Genomic DNA, 23,915 nt, shown 5'->3' with positions numbered 1-23,915 from the left:
GTAGCCTCAGCGGGAGAGCACATTCTCGGAGAGGGTGGGAAAGACAGGAAGAAAGCCGTGGAGCTTGCACTGCCCTTCTCCCGGCACAGCAGGCAGCAAGAGAGCAGGCGGAGTTCACTTGAGAGGGAGAGAGAGAGAGAGTGAGAGAGCGAAAACGACAAGGAGACAAAGGAGAGCAGGGAGGACCCAGGCCACTGTGGAGCAGATAAGACACCACGGCCAAAGCATGGGCTTAGCACCAACACCATGAGGGTTAGAGGCCTGGTACTCCTGCTCGTTAGCCAAGTGGCGCTGGGGTAAACTGCTTGAGCCTACACCTCAGTTTCCCCATCTGTAAAATGGAGCTAGTGATGCTGGTATTACCAGCCTCCCCAGGCAGTTGTGATCTCATAATATATGTGAGAGAGGATAAAAACCCTAAGCAGGACATCACCATTAGATGTTTTATTATTCTTACAAAATATTATCAGCTACCTCTTCCCACTTCAATTTCACAAAAGTCTCAGGATGTGGGCACAACCAGGGTTATTATCCTTGTTTTATGAATGAGGAAACAAAAGCTTAGAGAAGTGAAGTGATGTGCCCAAGGTCACACTACGAACAAGTGTTAGAGATAATCAGGCCTCCTGAATCCAAGAGACCAGTTGTTTTTCTCCATCAAACTGCCTGGTAAAAATAATCAATGGGAGGGGTTATTATTTAGTGCCACATCAGACAGAGTTTGAAGCCAACTGTGACCTGGAGAAAAAGAAAACCCCATGGGAAAGTTGTGGCATGGTCTCTCTTTTATCCTGCAGATTGTGGGAAAGAAAATGTCAGGGCCATGGGGTCAGAGTGAAGACCACAAAAAGACAGACATCCTTTATTCCACTTGCTAGTGGGCTGCATCCTTCTGTTTGTACTGAGTGTGTGTATCTGTGGCTGACATCAAGGGTGTATGTCTATCCCTATGTGACAAAATGTGTCCTTTTTTCATGTGACGGTACTTCTGCCTGTGTGTCTCTGAGATGCTGGGGAGATGTGCATGTGTATGACACCATGTCTGATTCAGTGGCACTGTTAGTGGGTGTGCCGACCTCTCTCCATCTCGGTGTGACTTTGCCTGGGGTGGCGGTGGTGCTGTTTGGCAGTGTGTGCATGTCTATCTGTCTGTACACCTTTAAGAAGTGGAATATCTCATTTGGTAGTGTGAGTGAGGCAGTGAGTCAGCTGAGGCTGAGGGAGGCGGGAGGGAGACTGCTAGGTTACGAGAACAGGAAAAAGGAGAACAAGAAAGTGAAGTCAGGAACAAGGAGCTACCCCTTTCCTCCCCAACCCCCTGCTCAAATCCCTAAGGAGCCCACCATGAGCTTGGAACCCGGCAGAAGGCCGCTGTCACGGTGGATGGAAAGGGGCACTTTCCGCCCCTCCCCAAAACCTCAGAGGGAGACAAGCTAGGCTGGGAGGTAATCATCTTCCTCTCAGCCCCCAGTTCTAGGATGGGTGAGGCCAGCACCCCACCTGGCCTCCTCTTCACTTGACCCTTTGACCTTGCTGTTCCTTTTCCTTTCAAAGGCAGGCCACCTGGCAGGCTGAACGAACAAAGGAGTAGCACCATGTCCCAAACGTTTACAGCCCCCACACACTCACTGTCCAGAATGACCCTGCTCAGGGTCAAGAAGTTTCTCAACACTCAGCTCTGCCCCAGGCAGGTGCATTCTGCAGCAGCCTCGCCTCTCCTCTCTCTGGATGCCTGTCCCCAACAGCTTAGAAAGCCAGCTTTTCCTCCACTGCCACCCCAGCATGCTGGGAAGGCACCTGAGACTTGTAATGCACCAGCCTTCAGTGACCCTCTCACAAGCTGCTGTGCCCGGCTCCCAGCTCATTCTCTTGTCGGGGGAGAGGAGCTAGCAGCTTCCTTTCTTGAGAGAAAACAGGCACCCTGGGGCTCCACTTGCCTAGGCTCTGACCAGCCACCTCAGGTCATATAAGGTCAGCAGTGTGCTGTGTCCCACGACCAAACGCCCCTCCCCTCACCCACTGGCAGGGGCTGAAGAGTAAGGGTTAAATGGCAAATATTCTTCCCCCCACCTTTGGCCTTCCCCTTGTAGCAGCCAGTCCCAGGACTTTCCATTCCAGCCCAGGAAAGGAAAGGGGCATCGCTGGCTAAGGATGGGGGCTGGGGGAGCCAGAGCCCTCTTTCCACCCCTTTGCTGACTTGCCCCCCCCCCCCGCCCCGCCCCGAACCCTTCCCGCCTCATGCGGGGGGCGGGATGCAAGAAAGCCCTTGTCCGATGGTGCCCAAACCCAGAATCAATAGAAGTTAGCCAGGTGGTTACCTGACCTAAATCCCTGAGGCCCCTTCTCCGCGGAGGGTCCCACAGTAGCACTACCCGTGGCCCACTGAGAACGGTGGGGGTGATGGGAGGCGGTCGGGTGGGTGCAGGGGGAAACCTTTTTTCTCCCGGTTCCACCGCCACCGTTCCCGCCGCCAAAGCGGCAGCCGTTGTGGCCGCGGACGCCAGTCCCTACCTTACAGCCTTTCGTGCAGGACCGGATTGAGTACTCTTCTGCCTGTAAGTATTTATGCAGCACGAGGTCGAACTCGTCATATTTTTCCTGAGCATGTCGGTCGAGCCGCTGGTACGCCTCGATACAGTTGCTACACACCTCCCAGGCCCCGGAGCCCGGGCTAGCCACCACGGCCAGCAGGTCCCCCAGCAGGTTGTCCAGGCTGCAGTCCAGGCTGTCGGGGCGGTCCATGCCCAGCAGCAAGTCCCAGACCGTGTAGGTGTCGCAAAAGGAAAGAGTGAAGTTCCGAAAGTGGCCTTTGAGCAAGTTTTTTTTGGCGGTGGGGAACTCGGCCGGGGCACGGGAAGGGGAGTCGGGGGGCCGCAGAGGGGGCGCTGGGGTAGTCGGTTCGAAAAGTCTCTGCAAAGATTGCAATTTGGTGCAAGCTGCGTCCAGCCCCGTGGGTTCTGGGACGCCGCCGCAGTCCGGCCCGGGACCGGCGGCGGCGGCGGCGGCTTTGGTCAGGTTGCTGTATCGCGGGCCGCAGGTGCCCGGGGGCGCGCTGGGCTGGCCGGGAGGCGGCGGCGGCGGCAGGGGCAGCACCGCGCGAGGAGGTACCGGCTGCCGCTCCCGGCCGGCCCCCCAGGGCGGCCGCATGGCGCTGCTCAGCTCCCTGGCTCGGGGCCGGGCCCCCGCGCACAGCCACAGATGGTCAGCGAGCAGCACGGTGAAGAAGAGCAGGGACGCCAGGGACAGTCGCCATCGCTGCGCCCGCTCGGAGTCGGCGCAAGGTTTGTCGCTCGGCCTGGGAGCCCAGCAGCAGCAGCAGCAGCAGATAGTCAGCGCGGCGGCGTCTTTTCCGGGCCACATCCAAGCGCCCCTGAACATATTTCAGGGGGTCCGGGCTGGAGGGAGCAGGCGGGCGCGAGGCCGGACGGCCGTCTCGGGCGGGCGGCTGCGCGCCGCTCCGCGCTCCTCGGCGCCGTCCAGGCTCTACCTCGGGGGCTGCATGGCGAGGCAGGCCGGCCGGCCCGGGGCCCCGCTCAGGCCGGAGTGGCGGGGCGCTCTCGCACCGTCCTCGCGCCCGTCCCGCGCTCCCTTGCTCGCCGCCCGGGCGCGGCCGCCCGGCCCGCTAGGCACTGCCCAGCGTCCCGGCGGGGGGCGGTGCGGGGCACTGGGGCGGTGGCGGCTGAGGCGGCAGCGCCGCACTCCTCATAGTGTCGGGCCCCTCAGCTGCCCCGAGCCCAGCGCCACTCCACTCCGCGCCGGCGGCCGCCCGGCTAGCACTCCGCTCCGGCCGTCTCGGCTCGGCGCAGCTCTGCGCCCCTCAGCGCCGCCGTGCGGGCCCGGTCGCCGCGCTCCGTTCAGCTCGCTCGCCCCGCGCCGCTCCGCTCCCGCCCGCCAGTCCGCCCGCCCGCCCGCCGGCCGCCCGCTCCGCACCGCTCCCTGCCTCGCTTGCGCCCTCCTAGGCCCGCCGGCCGGCCCGCTGCCCAGCCCTTCGGGCTTCGCTCGCGCTCTGGCTGTTCGCCGGGGCCGGTCCGGGGCCAGCTCCGCTCCGGCTCAGCGCCCGTCGTTTCCGGAGTTCCGGCTCGGGCGGGCCACCTAGCTCTCCGCGGCGCCACAGGCGCCGGACGCCGACGCGGGGCTTTACTTAGTGAGCCTCTAGCTTCCGCCTCGCGTTCGGACCGCTGTGGCGGCAGCCGAGCGGCACGGCCCCGTGGCTCCCGCTGGCCATGCCCCCTCAGTCTGTCGCCATCTTCCGCTGTGCGGAGAACACCTTGAGAGCCCGTGTGCGAGTGTGTTTGAGGGGAGTGGGGCGGAGAAAGAGCCACGAAGAGGAGGAGGGAGCGGGACTGGGGCCCCGACTGCGCCTGCGCCTCAGGACTTACGCCCCCCCCCCCCCGCCCCCCCGCCAGCCGGCTGCAGCCTGTGCTGTTTGGGGATGTTTCCAGTCCACCCCCAACTCCATTCACTTCAGCGCCTCCGTTCATACGCCCGCTCTCCGCGTGCACACGCCGCACGCTGAGTCCCAGGCCCCGGCGCTCCCCCTCCCTCGCAGACCCGGGCGCCCGCCTTCGTCCCCGTAGCGGCCGCTCACTCCCCACCCGAGGGCTAGGGGACTTCTGAGGGTGATTGTTAGAGGCAGAAAGCAGGAGGCACCTTCATAGCGTCTCTTTGCCACCCTGGGTCGCCGCCCCCGTTCCCGTGACTAGGCGACGCTGGAGCCGGCTGCGGATCGGACCAGTCCCTTGTCCCTAACTCCGCTGTCGCCCTCACTGTCCTGCCTGAGGCCAAGGCGGCCTCTGGTGCTGAAGGACAGCTCCCGGCTAAGCTACCTCAGAGGACAGAGCTTGGAGAGCGTCCTGGAGGGGCAAGACAGTGGGGAGTAGCGATGGGGTGTCGTTTCTGCCCTTAGTAAGATTTCCAGCAACCTCTCCCTGTCCTAGCTTCCTGGCTCCCCCTACAGACTGCTGAGAATAGCTGAGCGAGAGTTAGGGAAGCTACGCCGCCAGGATGGAACCATGTGCTTGGGGCCCTCACAGTCACATGGCACTAGGAACTCAGACGTACAAACGTCCTGCCGCGCCACTAACCTTGTTTGGATTCCACCAGATCTCAGACTGAGCTGGTTGTTTGCTTCCTTTTCTCATTGCCTCATACCCCAGTAGCTCCCACCTCCAATTTTTGATCAACCACTACCAGCAAGGATTTGTTAGTATTAAGAACACCAACAATAAAGAAAATAGCCTTTATTGAGTGTATACTAAGTGCTAGGCACTTTATATTATTTCATTTGATATTCACAACAGTCTAAGTACATAGGCATTGGTCTTATCTTCATTTATATATGAGGAACCTGAGATTTAGAGTGGTTAGGTTGTCTAAAGTCACACAGCTAGTAACCAATGAAGCCAAGAGAGAAACCTCTAGAGCCTTCAACACTCCAGTTAAGTCCTGGAAAGATAAATGGGTGGAAGATAGTCTTACATTCAAGGAAATTGTAGTCTTCATGAGGAAAATATAGATAAGACATATATTTTGGTTATTGGGAGGACTCGTGGACTGGAGACTTGGGTTCAGGTAATATTTCTACCACTGCACATGCTTTGTGCCCTTAAAAGAGTCCTCTTTCTCTCTCTGAGTTTTGGTTTTCCCGTGAGTAACATGAGGGGATGCCCAGGGCTGAATGAGATGGTTGGGCATCATTAGCATTACTCAGAGGTGGGCTTGGATGGATGCATGAAAGGTTTCTGGAGGAGGGAAAATTTGAGACAGTTCTTAAAGAAGTAGCAGAATTTGAGTGGATGGGAGGGAAAGGCATATAAAATAAGAGGATGCGGGTGAAAAGTCTCAGGGATGAGGAGGAGCTTTGTATGATTGTGAAGCCACAAGTGTGACAATTTGGCTGTATTAGTGGTGAGAATTTGTGGGGAAGAGAGTAAAGGAATATGAGACAAGGGACAAAACTGTCAGGTGTTTGGGAGGCTTATTCATTATACTTCAAGCATTATGCTGCAGACTAGGTAGAAGCCTGAGGTGGATCAAACATGGCTCTGCCTTCGAGATGCTCACAGTTGAATTAGGGAGGCAGAATTTTACAGAAAGAATTGCAACCCAGTATAATAAGGATAATATACAAGAGAGAGAGGGCTCCTTCCTTAGAGGGAGGGACTGATCAAATCTGCCAGCATCCGTCAGAGATGATTTTCCACACAGCCAACTGAGTTGGGGAGCATTCATTCATTTATTGGGCTTCCCTAGTGGTTCAGATGGTAAAGAATCCACCTGCAATGCAGGAAACCTGGGTTCGATCCCTAGGTTGGGAAGATCCCCTGGAGGAGGACATGGCAACTCACTCCAGTATTCTTGCCTGGAGAATCCCCATGGACAGAGGAGCCTGGTGGGCTACAGTCCATGGGGTCACTGAGTAAATGAATTTATTTACTCAGCAAATATCTACTGAGGATCTGTTATATTCCAGACACTGTACTAGGCATCAGAGACACAGACAGCAGTAAAATATGTGTCTTGGGCTAAGGGAGTTTAGTCCAAGTCTTAAGAAATGAGTAAGAGTTGGCTAGACAGATAGGAGAGAAGGATATAAAGGATGTCCCAGGCAGAGGGAATGTCATGTGTAAAGGCCTAGGAGCAAAGCCAAGAATGGCGTGCTCAGAAACCTGCAAAGTAGTTCATTGTGACTAGGTGTGAAATGGGAGCAATGCCAAAAATGAGGCTGAAGATTTGGCAGGAGCCAAATCATGAAGGGCCCTGGGTGCCATGCTAAGTAGTTTGGACTTTATCCCAAGGGTACTAAGCTCCATGGGAGAGGTTGAAAGGTTTTCAGCAGGAGGTGACACAATCAGGTTTTCATTTTTAGAAGATTGATTTGGCTGTAGGATGGAGACTAGGTTGGGTGGGGCAGGGGTGGATCCGGAGGACTCAAGGTAAGGAAACCGATTATGAGACTGGTTAGTAGTCCAGGTAAGAGGCATTGAGGCTGAACAAGGCCAGCAGCAGCAGGAGTAGAGATAAGAAATGCACCTGGGAGGGAAATGACAGGCGTAGAATTGAATGAAGCTAGGACTGGCCTTGGAGAAGGCAATGGCATCCCACTCCAGTACTTTTGCCTGGAAAATCCCATGGACGGAGGAGCCTGGTGGGCTACAGTCCATGGGGTCGCTAGAGTCGGACACGACTGAGCGACTTCACTTTCACTTTTCACTTTCATGCATTGGAGAAGGAAATGGCAACCCACTCCAGTGTTCATGCCTGGAGAATCCCAGGGACGGGGAAGCCTGGTGGGCTGCCGTCTCTGGGGTCGCACAGAGTTGTACACGACTGAAGCGACTTAGCAACAGCAGCAGCAGCAGCAGGACTGGCCTGGATGTAAGGAATCAAGTAGAGACAGGGCTTGAAGAAGGAGGATGAAACCAAAGGGTCTGAGTTAGTGACATGGGCACAATTGCCCCTGCCCACCTAGGAACTATCTTTCCAGAGCCATTCTTTGTTTAGTCCTTGGAGAGTTCAGTGTTCTGTTTAAAAAAGAAGGCTAATGGCTTACAGATACCCAGTTCACAGATGATTGGCAGGACCACAATGATTGACATTCTTGAGTGCCAATGAAACAGCAACTTGCCAGGCCTAGGCTATCAGCTCTGAGCACCTCTGGAGCTTTCTGTGAGAAGTCATTCAGGCAAGACTCCCTCCCTTCTGTCCAGCACAGACAGGGTGAAAATTGTCTCACAAAGGTCCATCTATCACAGGAACGCAATGTAGCAATAACTTATCCACACAGTACCCAGTGCACACAAAGGAGAAGTGGTAGCACATCAGTGGTCAGAGGGAGCTCTGCTCTAGATGACACAAGAAATTGGGATGGGGAAGGGAAGGCATTGGCCTATAATCAGGCCCCTGGAACAGAACAGCCTTATGGGTGGGGTGAGGGGCTGGGGGGTGGCTCCTGCTCCCCAGAGCTGGTGGGCCCTGGCCAGCCTTCTTCCCAGCCCCTTCTCTACACCTGCTCCCAGGTCAGCAGAGGCTTAAGTTGGAGGATAAAGGTGGATCACTTCTGAGGGGAGCCCAAGAAGAGTGATAGAGTGCCTTCAAACTGGGCAGCGGAGAAGACAAGTTGGAGTAGAAGGAGGAGGGAAAGGGTTTTTCCACAGTGAAATTCTGAAAATTAGGCAGAAATAGAAGTGGGATCCATTTAAAGAGACTAATGTGGTGACACAGGGAAATTTTTGTTAAGCTCAGATCTTAAAAGGGCATGGGCAAAAGATGAAAACCAGAGCCCATAATTAAGGGTGAATTGAAGAACGCATAGGAAGACTGCCAGGATGGCTAAAGCACAACTTGAGCTAAAGCTTGTCAGGTTTTGCCTGATCCCACTTTCTGTCCCCCTTCCTCCCTCCACAGTTGGACAAATTTCCCTCCCACCTGCAGGCTATACCTGTCCTAAGACAGGAAGAGTTGAAGTTACTCCACTCTGTGCACTGGAACTCAGGAACAAGTAGTCCCTTTGCCACAGGTCTGAGTCTGATCTCAAGTTTTCACTGAAGTTATCTTATTGTTCAGTTCTGATCCCTGGCCTTCTGTCTCATGTTCTATGTCTGAGTCCCCCAACCTGATCACCAGTCTCATATTAAGGCCTAGGCCCACTCATGCTTTTAGTTCACCCTCTAGGGAGAGAGTCCTGACCCCAAGCCCTAACACAGTGGCTGATGTCTTACTGATGGATTCCTTTGATCCTGTTGCCCACTTGTATTTATAAATGTCTAAATGCCTCTAGTCATGTTTACCTTCCATTTGGATCCCCAATTTTCTTATACTATAACCCTAAGTCAGTTAGGTGTGCTTTAGGCTAGAAATCGACAACTCTACAACAGTAGCTTAAATAGATAGGTTTCTTTGTCTTATGCAACAAAATTTCCCTGAGTACATGGCCCAGGGATGGAAGGGAAGTTCAGAAAGGCCATCCAGGCCCTGGCTTATTATCTCCACCATCCTTAGGGTCAGCTTTCATCTACTTGCTTTTTGTCTCCTAGTGACAAGACAACTGCTGTCGCTCTGGACCTCCTGTTTATAGTATAGACAGAAAGAAGGGGCAAGATGGCTAAGGACAATCGAGCTTCTAGAGAGGTTTTACTTTTTTATTCAGAATGGAGCACTCTACCCAGTGATATCTACCTACATCTCTTTGACTAGAACTGTGTCACATGGACACTCCTAGCTACAGAGGAAGCTGGGAAATCCAATACTTTTAGCTGGGCACATTGCTGCTCCAAGCAAAGTCGGGATACTGTAAATGATCAAGAAAGAGAAATCCATACTGAGTAGGCAACTGGAAGCATCTGCCATGAACCCCAACTACCAACTGCTTGCCTGGACCACTTTTCCTTTTTTAGTAAATTCTGCAGATACTGGGCTTTGTTGGACTTAAATTCCTCACAGCAACTACAGCTGGTTTGTTCTTCTAGCATAGGATAGAAGAGACCTGCCTGGTTTAACAACAGCACGTGTGAAAAAGACCTTGATTTGATTGTAAAGTCAGTGCGAGCCAACAGAATGATGATGCTGCCAAAAGAGGTAATTAGATTTTAGGCTGCATTAATAGAAATATAGAACCAGAACAAGAGAAAAGATGGTTCTGCCCTTCTCTACACTTGTCACATCCCACCCAGAGCACTGTGCTCCATCCTGGACATCCCCTTTAAATAAGGATACATGACGAAGCACAGAGCGTCCAAAGGTGAGTCACTAGCCTGGTGCACCAACAGCCACATTATATGAGGAACATTTGAAGGACCTGGGGTTATTTGGTCTAGAGGTAAATAGACCCAGGGGGAAGGCTCAGAAGTAATTTTTAAAGTTAGGGTTCAGAGCCAGGGATGTTATAGCAAGCAGGGTAGTATCAAGAGATTAAGTGGGACAGAGAATCAATAACAATAAAAACAAACATTTATATAGTACTTGTTTTATGTCCTAGGTACCAGTCTAAGCATTTACATATATTAAGCCACTTAATCCTCTATGACAACAATTCTGTGAGATAGGAACTGTTACTGTCTCCATTTTCCAGATGATGACAGACACCTTAAGTCATTTGCCTAAGATTACCCAGTTAGAAAGTGGCTGAGGTAGAATTTGAACATAAGAATTCATGCTCACTTTACCTCCTCTTTGAAAAGGGTTGGTAATTCTAGGTAATTTCTGAGATTTGAATACCAGAGACCATTTGCTGCTTGCTTGATTGTTCAGCTGTGGTGAGTAAGTTGGCACAGATGGGGCAGAGAGATATAGGGTGCCATTTTAAGACCTCCATCTCAGGGGATTCCTCTTAGATACTTTGATAGCTTCTCAGTCCAAACCCAGAGAAGTAAATGTCCATATCTTAGCCCATCTTGGGCTTTCTCTCTTGCTTCCAATTTCTAGTGTGAGGAACCTCACTCTAAGGAACCTCAACTCTAGGAAATTGACAGAGTGACCTCACTGTAGATTCTTCCACTGTAGCCCACAATGGTGGAGATGGTCAGCCACCTCTACCCTGGGGCCTGCAGCTCCTGCAGCTGCCACCAACCCAGGCCAAGAGACCTGATTTTCTGGCCACCAGGCCCAGAGTCTGATAACTCCTCACAGACACTAGGAGTAAATCCACCCTGATCCACATTTCCTGATGTCATCACTTCACTCCCAAAGTGTAAGCCTCACCTCTACCCTCCCATTGAATTTCACATTACTATCAGAGTAGTGATAGTATTACTCTCCAATCCATTCTTCCAGTTTTTCTTCACTTTCCTGAGTCTTCCACTAGAGCCTTCTTGACCAGCTGCTCTCTAATCAGCATTCTCAACCTCTTTTACCTAACAGAAACCTAGTTCTACCCAGAAGGCTGTTTCCCCTGCTGCTTTCTTATGTGAAGGCTGCTTGGTGTCTTGTCCAGTACCTTAGGGTCAGGAGGTGGGATAGATACCTTCCTTGTTCCCCACTACTACTTCCAGCCCATTAGCTTTCCTCCCTCTTGCAAAAACTATAGCTCTTTTGAGACTCACATCATGTTGATATATCACTCACTCCTTTTCATTGGTGTCATGTACATATCCTCCATAGTGGGTTGAAGTCCTAACCCCCATTTACCTGTGAGGGTGATCTTATTTGGAAATAGAGCCTTTATAAATGTAATCAAGTTAAGAGAAGGTCATGCTGGGTTAGGGTGGGTCCCTGATTGGTGTCCTTATTAGACAAGGGAAATTTGAACACAGTGACAGGCACAGAGGGAAGATGGGAATGTGATAACAGAGTCAGATATTGAAGTGATATCTACAGGTCAAGTCAAAGGATGCCAGGGATTGTTGACCATCACCAGAAACTAGGAGAAATGCATGGGGTAGATAATCCCTCAGGGGCGCTAGAAGGAATTGACCCTTCCAACACCTTGATTTAGGACTTCTGGCCTCCAGAACTGTGAGAGAATAAATTTCTGTTGTTTTAGGCAAACCATTTTGTGGTAATTTGTTGGAGTAGCCCTAGGAAATGAATATATCCTCTTTCTCAGTGAAGACTTTGGTTTTCGTCTCACTGGCTTTCTCTCCACTGCAAATCTTGCCATCATCCTAAGGAACTTCACTGTCCTTGTTGATGATTCAGCCATCACTTGGACCTCTTGCTTCCTAAACATCCTCATCTCTTCCACTCCCCCTGAGCCACCTACCTCTATTGTCACAAATTGGGTCTACTCTACTATAAATCAGCAATCTCAATCGAGCCATCGATATTATTTCATAATCTTACTAGGTACTCAATTGTTTTAGTACCTCTAACACTCCAGACAGAGAAGGCAATGGCACCCCACTCCAGTACTTATGCCTAGAAAATCCCATGGACAGAGGAGCCTGGTAGGCTGCAGTCCATCGGGTCGCTAGAGTCAGACATGACTGAGCAACTCCACTTTCACTTTTGACTTTCATGCATTGGAGAAGGAAATGGCAAGCCACTCCAGTGTTCTTGCCTGGAGAATCCCAGGGATGGGGGAGCCTGGTGGGTTGCCCTCTATGGGGTCGCACAGAGTCGGACATGACTGAAGCAACTTAGCAACACTCCAGAATGACTATTTCAAATCTTCTCCACTCTTTTCTTAAACCTCCAATCCTTGTGTCTACTCTCTCTCTACCATAGCAGATGACTATGACAGATAATATCATTTACTTTATCAAAAGATTGCTCACTAGGTAGAGCCTCCACTTCCCACATTACCCAATCAACATATCTGTAGGACTTTTCCTCCTGTAACAGTGGAGGATATGTCTGTTCTTCTCAGAAGCCCATTCCTTCCACTGGTATTTGTAGCCTTTTCCTGCCCTTCTTTTCACACTATCCACAGTCTCTTTTCTCGTCTATTGTTTCAACCTCTTTCTCTCAAATGGACCTTTCTCAGTAGCAGGTAAATTTTTCCCATCTTAAAAATAATGTTCCCTCAACTCCACACTCTTCTGAAGTTATCAGTCATTATTTTCCCCTGCCAAAATAAACCTAAAAGAGTTGTCTACATTAACTTTTGGCCTACTCCAAATATGCTTCCTCCCCATCACCTTGAAAGTGAGTCCAAATTACCTTGAATGCTGCTCAATCTATGATCTGGGACCTTGAAGGAAGGAAGGCCTGGGTTTCCTAGACTTGAGCTTTTCCCCCAGTCCCTCCCACAACCTGCTCCTGCTCTGATTCTGACTGGGGTCCACATCCTGGCATATGCTGTGCTTTGGCTCTGTAGCTGTCCTGTCCCCTGGAGGGTCTGATTCTCCTCCTTAGTTTTGGGGTACGGCACGGTAATTTAAGCCTTCCTGGGTGGCACTAGTGGTAAAGAACCCACCTGCAAATGCAGGAGACTTAAGCCACGTGGGTTCAAGCCCTGGGTTGGGAAGATCCCCTGGAGGAAGGAATGGCAACCCACTCCAGTATCTTGCCTGGAGAATTCCATGGACAGAGGAGCCTGGTGGGCTACAGTCCATAGTGTCACAAAGGGCTGGACATGACTAAAGCAACTTAGCACTCATGCATGCACAGTGATTTAAAAGTTGCCTCTTTCAGCTGACCTTGTGAGCTCTAGTCTGTGGCTCCCACCCTCTTTGGGAGGCAGCACACTGTAGTAAAACCAGTACAGACTTTGGAGTTAGGCAGGCTTGGCCTGGTTTTGCCTCCCAGCCCAGCACAAGCCATCAGAGCCTATCAGTTTCCTTATCAGCAAAATGGGGAAAAAATAGCTACTTCATAAGGCTTTTGTGCAGACAAAATGTCGTGATGGCTCTGAAGAGTCTGCTCTATGGCCCTCAGTATGTATTAGTCCACCCTGAACTGTTACTTGAAGCACAGGTGCATGCATGTCATGCTCAGTCATGTCCCACCTTTTGCGGCACCGTGGACTGTAGCCCGCCAGGCTCTTCTGTCCATGGGATTTTCCAGTCAAGAATACTGGAGTGGGTTGCCATTCTCTTCTCCAGGGGCTGGTCCCGACCCAGGGATTGAACCCGTGTCTCCTGTGTCTCCTGCATTGGCAGGCGGATTCTTTACCACTGCGCCACCTGAGAAGCCCCTGTAGCACAAGGTAGGTATTTCCTTTTTGTCTCTCATGGCGTCTTTATTCTGTTGCGTGAAACACTAGCAGGTTATTAAGTCTGGTTCTTGGTTAAGAGAAAATGCTGTTTATATTAGAGGCTTGTGGGCTGGGTGCTTGTCTTCATGCTCCTCAGGATAAACATCCCCTGAGATCCAGAGAAAGGGAGCTTCCATGCCCTTGCTGCTCAGGTATGAGTGGGAGAAAGGTGTGTGAAGGGGTGTTGGGGGAAGTAATTCCCACTCTCAAGATAAATAATGCAGAGGGAGAAAGCCTCACAGACCTTCTAGTGGGCATCTCAGAAGGGAGTCAGGAGATAGAGCGCAACCTCTTCAATCTCAATCCTCTCAATCCGGGAACTTTCGAAAATGGAAACTTTGCCAGTTCATATTCATTCCACTGTAATACTTCACCAAACCTAGTATGTGCAATGTGTTGCTTCTGCTCTGTATTGCTTTGGTGGTAAGACAGGAAAGGAGGGACTTTCCTGGTGGTCAGTGGTTGGGATTCCGACTTCCAATGGAGGGGATATGTGTTTGATCACTGTTCGGGGAACTAGGTTCCTGCATGCTGAGGAGAAATTAGGCCTGTGTGCCATAATGAGAGAAGCCCGTGTAACACAGCGAAGGATCCCGCATGCTGCAACAAAGATCCTGTGTGCTGCAACTGAGACCTGATACAGCCATATAAATAATAATATTAAAAAAAAAAAAGACAGAAAAGGAAAGGAGACTGAATCCCTAGGTCTTCAGGAAGGAAGCCAGTGGGTCTCTTGGAGTTGGTATGAAGTTCACACATGGTTTGGGAGCTTAGAAGGAAAAGCATGGGAGAGGCTTCCTTCTGCAAGGTATCCCTCAGAGAAGCTCAGCACCTTCATGAGTTGGTCTAAAATCTGAGCCTGTTTATTCTATCAGCTCCATGGTCTTTTGAACCCCTTTGGGGCTCTGATATGTCAGTTAGCAGTCTCTCTTTTCCTGTTCTGAACTCTGAGCTTGGTTTTGGAATCTTCCAATAAGGACCTATTTTTTAGGAGCGCTTCTGGCTTTCAGCTCATTTGCAGGATGTGGATGGCCAGTGTCTTCTGAGTTTAGTAATGAATTAAGCTAGAACTGGTTACCAGACTCACCTTCTTCCCCAAGAAATCACTGATGAGTCACTCTTTTGGTGTACCTAAGGGGAAGGGGAAGCTCTCGGAAGAGTCCCTGCATTGCCCTCTTATAATATCTAGGTACCTTAAATTTATGGACCTTAAAAGTAAGAAGGTGGCTTTTCCAGGCCAGAGAAACCAGCATGGTTTCCCAGCAATGATATGGAATAAAAGTCATTGCTAGAATGATCTGGGAGAGAAGTTGAAGCAGCTGATCAGAAGTTCTAGGCTCACACAGCTCAGCCTAGAATATCAAAAGTTGGAGAATGTTTTTCTATGTGAGAGTCAGTTAGGGAGGGAGAGATTTCTGTGCACAGATGTAGTAAGTTGCGTGTGTGCTCAGTTGTGTCTGACTCTTTGCGACCCCATGGATTATAGCCCACCAGGCTCTTCTGTCCATGGAATTCACCAGGCAAGAATACTGGAGTGGGTTGCCATTTCCTTCTCCAGGGAATCTTCCCGACCCAGGGATCGAATCCACGTCTCTTGCATTTCTTGCATTGGCATGTGAATTCTTTACCTCTGTGCCACCCGGGAGCCCCACAGACATAGTAAGGACTGAACTGAATTATTTGCAAATAACTGCCCCTCTCATTTACCATGCTTTGGACTTCTTTGTTGCGGTATTCTCAGTCCCTGAGGCTGCCTCACAGTCCTGGAACGTTTCGTCTTCTCTAACTTCTCTGGTTGCTCTTTGGGCTGACTCCATCCTCTACATTGGGTTCCATATGAACTGGGCTTCAGGGAGTGATGCTGCCCGGGCATGGCTCCATGCACAGGCACAGATTCTAACCCAGGAGTTCTGAGTCTAGGCTAAGGGCTCTGTAATTTGGCCTCTGCTGCCCCCCCATGGTAACTGAGGTTACTTTTCCTCACCTGAGGTGACTTGTGAAATAAGGCTGTCAGATCTCCAAATTGCTGGCTGCTTTCCCTAGTTCCTTATGGCTTCTCAACCCTCTCTGCAGTGCTGCCAAGAACATGGCTCTCAGTTGGGGCAAGAGAAAGGCACAACTTGGTCAAGTCCTGAGACTGGTAAGTCTCAGACCATCACTGAGAAGGGCTGCTGCTCACTTTGGCCTGTATCCAGACTTCCTCCGTCAGAGTTCTTCTAGGGATATGGAAAGTGAATGGAGAAACAGGGTGTTCAAGACACTAGGAAGGTTATAATTCCTCTCAAAGCATGCTCAGTCTCAAAATTATCAGCATGAAGCCCCTTAAGATCACCAAGCACCCATCTCAAAGTCTGTCACAAGTAAGTATTCTCAAAGGCATCCTAAGTATGCCTTGAAGTTAACTTAGGAGTCATGACTTAGCTTCTATCATTCTTTGCCAGGTAGCTCTGATAGGTCAAACATGATCCAGAACCCAGCTGGCCCACCTCTCACTCTCTGGGCTCTGCACACCTTTGGACATTAGGGCATGGATGGAAGACGAAACAGACTTTATATCTGATGCAAAAGATGTAGGCTCCTCCATGGACCTCAGAGAAATGTCCCATTGCTCTCAGAGACAGTACTGCTCTATCCACTGAGCCAGAAAATGAGTTTAAAGCCAAGCCTGACCGCCCAGACAGAGATAAGAAGGTTTGGAGGGGTTTATGCCTCTCTGAATATGAGCTGGCAGAGTAAGGATACCACCAGCATCTCACCTCTCAGCTTAAGAATTAGGTGGGGGAAAAGGCTCCTGGAAATATCAATAGATGTAGCGACTTTCATCTTGGGCTCTAAGTCCATCCATCAGTAAGCTGGGAAACTGCTGCTCATTTTCACTTTTGGCTCCTTCCTTCAGGTATTCCTTATACAAATCCTTCCTGTGTCCAAGACCCTATCCCATCCCAGAGGAAGAACTTGACCTATTGAGGGGCAAAGTTAGAGATCTGGAGTCATAATAATAAAGACCTCTAGGCACTTTATATGTATGATTTCATTAGTCCTCATAAAAACCTTGTGAAAGAGGGATCACAATTCTTTTTTACAGATGAATAAACCAAGGCTCCGGAGAAGGCAATGGCAAGCCACTCCAGTACTCTTGCCTAGAAAATCCCATGGATGGAGGAGTCTGGTAGGCTGCAGTCCATGGGGTCGCTATGAGTCGGACGCAACTGAGCGACTTCACTTTCATTTTTCACTTTTCACTTTCACACAATGGAGAAGGCAATGACAACCCACTCCAGAGTTCTTGCCTGGAGAATCCCAGGGACGGGGGAGCCTGGTGGGCTGCCATCTATGGGGTCGCACAGAGTCGGACACGACTGAAGCGACTTAGCAGCAGCAGCAGCAGCAAACCAAGGCTCAGAGAAGTGAGATTGCCAGTCTCACAGACAGGTCTTGGAGGATTATCTGGTTTTTAAGCCAGGATTCTAATAGAATCTGCCACCTTTTGTTGTTTTAGATCCCTTCCTCTTCCTTACCCTTTGTATCCTGCTGAATGTCAAATTTATAGATTTTACTTTAAATAGCTTCTATGTCTGCTCCCTCTCCTCTCTTTCCTTCCTCTTGTCTCTTATATTCTGTCTCAATTGAGATAAAATTTACATACAGTGAAATGTACTTATCCTAAATATAATAACTCAATGCATTTTTATGAATGTGTACATTGTATTTTTACCACTCTAAGTCAAAGTATAAAACATTTTTATCACACTTGAAAGTTCTCTCATTTCTACTTTCAGTTACCCCTTGGCCCCTGTAGGCACCATGCATATATTTTCTGTTATTGTTATAGAATTTCATATAATGGAGTAACAGTATATACTTTTTAGGGTTCTACTTATTTTGGTCATATAATGTTTTTATATTCTACATGTTATTGTGTTTATCAGACACTTTATCCCCCTCTTTTTGGAAACAGCTTTATTGAGATATAATTCACATACCATACAATTTACCCATAGAAGTGTGCAGTACACTGATTTTTAGTATATTCACAGAACCATGCAACCATCACCACACCGATTTTAGAATATTTTCATTAACCCAAAAAGAAACCCTAAACCCCTCTGCCACCACTCTCCAGCTCTCGTCCCTACCCCCAGCCCTAAACAACCATTAATCTATTCTGTTTCTCTATAGATTTTCCTATTATGAACATTTCATACCAATGACATAATATGTTTTTATTGTGACTGACATCTTTCACTTGGGCTTCCCAGGTGGCACTAGTGGTAAACAAGCTGCCTGCCAATGCAGGAGACAAAGAGACACAGGTTCAATCCCTAGGTCGGGAAGATGCCCTGGAGGAGGATATGGCAACCCACTGCAGTATTCTTGCCTAGAGACTCTCATGGACAGAGGAGCCTGGCAGGCTACAGTCCACAGGGTCACAAAGACTGAAGCGACTTAGCACACACGCATGCATCTTTCACTTAGCATAATGTTTTCAAGGCTCATTCATGCTTAACATGTATCTATAAGTACTTCATTTCTTTTTATGGCTAAATAACATTTCATTGTATGGATATACATTTTGTTCATCCATTTGTCAGTCAATGCACATTGGGTCTGTTCCCACCCTTCAGCTGTTCTGAACAATGCTGCTATGAATATGCATGTACAAGTCTTGGTGTAGACATGTTTTAATTTTTCTTGTCTCTTAAGGTAACCGTGTGTTTACATTTAAAGCAACTGCCAAGTTGGGAATGTCTTAATTTTTCCTTCATTTTTGAAAAACAGTCTTGTTGTATATGTTTCTTGGTTGATAATTTTGTTTTCTTTTAGGGCTTTGAACATGCCATCCCACTGCCTTACAGTCTTCGTTATTGATTAGAAGTTAGCTGCTAATTTTATTGGGGCATCTTGCATTTGACAATTTGTCAAGATTTTCTCCTTGTCTTTGTCATTCAACATTTTAACTATGATGTATCTGGATATGGATCTCTTTGTCTTTATTGTATTAATACTTGGAGTTTATCAAGCTTCTTTGATGTACAAGTTAATGTTTTTCATCAGATTTGGGAAGTTTGCAGTCATTATCTCATTGAGTATTTTTCTGCTCTTTTCTCTCTATCCTCCCCTTCCAGTACTCCCCTTACATGTATGTTGCTGTATTTAATGGTGTCTCACACTTCACTGAGACTCTGTTAATTTTTTTTTCTTTCTTTTTTCTCTGTTTTTCAGATTGTATAATCTCTAGCGATTTATCTTCGAGGTCACAGATTCTTTTTTCTACTAGCTCTAATTACTCTTGAACTTCTCTAGTGAATATAAAAATTCCAATTATTACATTTTTAGCTCCAGAGTTTCTATTTGGTTTTCATAAAAAATAACTCCTATCTCTTTATTAATATTTCCTATTTGATGAGACATTGCCAAAATAGTTTACTTTACATTTTAAATTATAGTTTACTTTAGTTCTTTGAACATATCTGTAGTAACTGTTCTGAAGTCTATCTGCTAAGTCTGACATCTGGGCTTCCTAACAAGCAGTTTGTATTGCCCCTACTTTATTTCCTGTTTATGGGTCACACTTTCCTATTGTTTGCACATCTTATAATATTTTTTTTGAAAACAGAATGTTTTAGATAATATATTGTAGCAACCCTCGGAGAAGGCGATGGCACCCCACTCCAGTACTCTTGCCTGGAAAATCCCATGGATGGAGGAGCCTGGTAGGCTGCAGTCCATGGGGTTGCTACGAGTCAGACACGACTGAGCGACTTCACTTTCACTTTTCACTTTCATGCATTGGAGAAGGAAATGGCAACCCACTCCAGTGTTCTTGCCTGGAGAATCCCAGGGATGGGGGAGCCTGGTGGGCTGCCGTCTATGGGGTCGCACAGAGTCGGACACAACTGAAGCGACGTAGCAGCAGCAGCAGCAGCATCCGCAACCCTGGATACTGAATGAGTTTGTTTGTTTTTGAAGTCCTGTTATGCAACATAGTTATTTGATATTTCTATACATTTCAAAATGATCACCATGGTAAATTGAGTTACCATATGTCATTATACAAAGATATTACATATTTATTGACTACATTCCACACTATATTTCATACCTGTGACTCATTGATTTTGTAGTTGGAAGTTTGTACCTCTTAATCTCCCTCACCTATTACTCTCCTTCCCCTCTCTCCCCGCCAGCAACCATCTTTGTCCTCTGAATCTATGGCTCTTTGTCCTCTGAATCTATGGCTCTGTTTCCATTTTGTTTGTTATGTTTGCTCATTTGTTTTGTTTTCTGGATTCTATATATTATATCCGTGTTGTTGCAAATGCTAGATTTCATTCTTTTTTATGACTTAGTAATATTTCATGTGTGTATTTCTACTTATTTATCTATCTCACATCTTTATCCACTCATCTGTTGATGGACACTTAGATTGCTTCCATATCTTGGCTATTGTAAATAATGCTGTAACGAACATAGGAGTACATATATCTTTTCTAATTAGTGTTTTCATTTTCTTCAGATAAATACCCAGGAATGGAATTGCTGGATTGTATCTTAGCTCCATTTTTAATTTTTTGAGAAATCTTCATACTATTTTCCATGGTGGCTGTACCAATTTACATTCCCATCAACAGTGTATGAAGGTTTCCTTTTCTCCACATTCTTGCCTACATTTGTTATTTATTGTCTTTTTGATGATAACCATTCTGACAGGTGTGACATGATAGCTCATTGTGTTTTTGATTTGCCTTTCCCTGATGATTAGTGATGTTGAGCATCTTTTCCTGTGCCTATTGGTTATCTATATGAATTCTTTGGAAAAATATTTATTCAGATCTTTTGCCCATTTTAATTGGGTTTATTAATTTTTTTTGATGTTGACTTGTGTGAGTTCTTTGTATATTTTGGATATTAACCCCTTATCAGATATATAATTTGAAGCTATTTTCTCTCATTCGGTAGGTGGTGTTTTCATTTTGTTGATAGTTTCCTTCACTGTGCAGACGTTTTTTAGTCCGATCGAGTCCCATTTGTTTGTTTTTTATTTTGTTTCTTTTCCCTGAGGAGACATACCCCCCAAATATTGCTAAGACCGATGTTAAAGAGCATACTGCCTATGTTTTCTTCTAGAAGTTTTATGGTTTCAGATCTTACATTTAAGTCCTTAATCTATTTTAAATTTATTTTTGTGCACAGTGTGAGAGTGGCCCAGGCTGATTCCTTTGCATATAGCTATCCAGTTTTGCCAACACCTTTTATTGAAGAGGCTATCTTTCCCCCATTGTATATTCTTTCCTCCTTTGTTGTAGATTAATTCCCCTTGTAAGTGTGAGTTCTCTGTTCGTATGGTCTGTCTCACTTTGGGTAGAAACTCTTTACCCTTATACAGGAGTTAAAGGTGGGGGCAGTGGCCTGATTCTTCTGCTTCTGTGACGGTACTGCTCTATGAGTAAGGCTCACAGCTGAGATAGTAGCCCCTTTTGAACTTGCCCCTTAACCCTGTGAATAAGCTGGAACAAGGGCATTTGGGACCCAACTTTCTCAACCTGTCATGCCTAGAGTCAAGTTTCTGTCTTACCAATGGAGATTGGGTTGGGGAAAGGAGACTGGTCCTCTTGGCAGTGTTTGCCCAAAGTAGAGCTTCTGAAATATGAATCTTGGAGAAATGAGACTTGCCCCTCCAAAGATGAAACCACAGTGCCAGACTGGGAGGTAGATGAAGAAAGAGGCTTGTCTTCTTGGCTGCACATGACTGTTATGAGAGCTGGGGTGTTGATAAGGGAGTGTGTCATGACTCAAAGACCACAGACTCTCACTGTCACACCTTTTTAAAATAGATGTTTCTCTGTTTGGGGTACATGCTTAGAACAGTTTCCAGAGACTTTAAATGGTTGTTTTAAAAATAATCTTCAGCAGTGAGATTGGTTTTTCTCTGGGGAGAGGACTTGCAGCATTCCTTACACTGCAATTCTGGAAGTCAATATCCTTTATTCATTTTTATTGCTGAATAATACATCATAAGAATATACCACATTTATTATAATTCTTTTAAAATTAATCTTATTTTGAAATAGTTGTAGATTCATATATAGTTGTAAGACATACAGAGAGAACTCATGTACCCTCTACCCAATTTGCCCCAAGGGTGAGAGCTTGCCTAACTATAGTGCAACATAACCAAGATATTAGTATTGTTGTAATTCACCAATTTTATTCAGATTCCCTATGTTTTGCTTGTATTCGTGTGTGTGTGTGTCTGTCTGTCTGTCTGTCTCTCTCTCTCTGTCTGTATGTGTATGTGTTTAATTCTATGCCATTTTATCACACGTGTTAGGTATCAACTTCCACAGTTAAAACATGAAACAGTTCTATCATCCAAGGATCTCTTATGTTTCTTTTTTTTTATAAACATACTCACTACACTCCTTTCTCCATGCCTCTCTCTAATTCCTGATGACCACTAATCTGTTTTTTAACTCAATAATTTCATCATTTCAAAAGTGCTATATAGATGGAATCCTACAGTATGTAACCTTGCAGGGTTAACTTTTTTTCACTCGACATAATTGCCTATCAGATCAGATCAGATCAGTCGCTCACTCGTGTCTGACTCTTTGCGAGCCCATGAATCGCAGCACGCCAGGCCTCCCTGTCCATCACCAACTCCCGGAGTTCACTCAGACTCACGTCCATCGAGTCAGTGATGCCATCCAGCCATCTCATCCTCTGTTGTCCCCTTCTCCTCCTGCCCCCAATCCCTCCCAGCATCAGAGTCTTTTCCAATGAGTCAACCCTTCGTATGAGGTGGCCAAAGTACTGGAGTTTCAGCTTCAGCATCATTCCTTCCAAAGAACACCCAGGGCTGATCTCCTTCAGAATGGACTGGTTGGATCTCCTTGCAGTCCAAGGGACTCTCAAGAGTCTTCTCCAACACCACAGTTCAAAAGCATCAATTCTTCAGTGCTCAGCCTTCTTCACATTGCCTATAAATTTATCTAATTTGTTTTTTATTAATAGTTTGTTCCTTTTTATTTTCCACAATATGGATGTACCAGTCTGTTTACCCATTCACAGGATGAAGGATATCTGGATTGTTTCTAGTTTTTGACTATTATATGATATTATGAACATTTGTGTTCAGGTTTTTGTGTAAATAGAAGTTTTCATTTCTCTTGGATTAATGCCCAAGAGTGCAATTGCTGGATCATGTGATCATTATTTAAAAAAGGAAACTACTAATCTACTTTCCAGGGTGATTTTACGACTTTACATTTCCATCAGCGATGTATGAGTGATCCATTTTTTCTGCATCCTTGCTGCTGCTGCTGCTAAGTTGCTTCATTCGTGTCCGACTCTGTGCGATCCCATAGACAGCAGCCCACCAGGCTCCCCCGTCCCTTGGATTCTCCAGGCAAGAACACTGGAGTGGGTTGCCATTTCCTTCCAATGCATGAAAGTGAGAATGAAGTCACTCAGTCATGTCCGACTCTTAGCAACCCCATGGACTGCAGCCTACCAGGCTCCTCTGTCCATGGGATTTTCCAGGCAAGAGTACTGGAGTGGGGTGCCATCGCCTTCTCCCTGCATCCTTGTTAGCATTTGGTATTGTCACTATTTTTTATTTTAGTTATTCTGATAGGTGTGTAGTAATAATTCATTATGGTTTTTATTACCATTTCCCTAATGATGTGCTTATTTGCCCTTGTATACAGTCTTTAGTAAAATGTCTATTCATGTTTGTTGCACATATTCTAATTGGATTATTTGCTTCTTTAATTAATGAGTTTTGAGAGTTCTTTATATATTCTAGGTATGAATCCTTTGTCAGATGTGTGCTTTGCAAATAATATTCCCAGTCTTTGTTTTTTCATTCTCTTAAAAGTCTTGTGCAGAGCAATAGATTTTAATTTTTTATGAAGTTCAATTTATCAGTTTTTCCTTTTACAGACTGGGCTTTTGATGTTTATTTGTGATGTGCCTTGGTTTGGATTTTGTTAGAGTTATCCTTTATGGTGTTCACTCAGCTTCTTCCATGGGTAGGTTTATGTATTTCACTAATTTTAGGAAGCTTCAAAGATTACTTTTTCAACAATTCTTTCAGTTGCATTCTCTTCTCATTTGGGAACTCTGATGAAAAGAATGTTGGATTTTTGTTTTGTCCCTCAGGCATCTGAGATTCACTTCATTTTGTTCTCAATCCTTTTTGTTTCTGTTCATCAGATATGGTGAATTCTATTGACCAGTCCTCAAATTTACTGATTTTATCCTCTGTCATCTCCACTCT

General features: G+C 47.1%; 1 protein-coding gene across 1 annotated transcript in view; it reads right to left on the bottom strand.

The window, feature by feature from the left end:
- Positions 1 to 3,517, bottom strand: part of NALF2 (NALCN channel auxiliary factor 2) — a 14,606-nt gene extending 11,089 nt beyond the window's left edge. The window contains exon 1 of the mRNA XM_025276188.3: positions 2,512 to 3,517. Coding sequence (XP_025131973.2) covers positions 2,512 to 3,378 — 867 coding nt within the window. The 5' untranslated portion in view covers positions 3,379 to 3,517. The remainder of the gene's footprint in view (positions 1 to 2,511) is intronic.
- Between the last annotated feature and the right edge of the window lie 20,398 nt (positions 3,518 to 23,915).

The sequence above is a fragment of the Bubalus bubalis genome, chromosome X (genome assembly GCF_019923935.1).
Source record: "Bubalus bubalis isolate 160015118507 breed Murrah chromosome X, NDDB_SH_1, whole genome shotgun sequence".
Classification (NCBI taxonomy): domain Eukaryota; kingdom Metazoa; phylum Chordata; class Mammalia; order Artiodactyla; family Bovidae; genus Bubalus; species Bubalus bubalis.
Note: the sequence above shows the minus strand (reverse complement) of the source record. Positions and strands in the feature narration are given on the sequence as shown.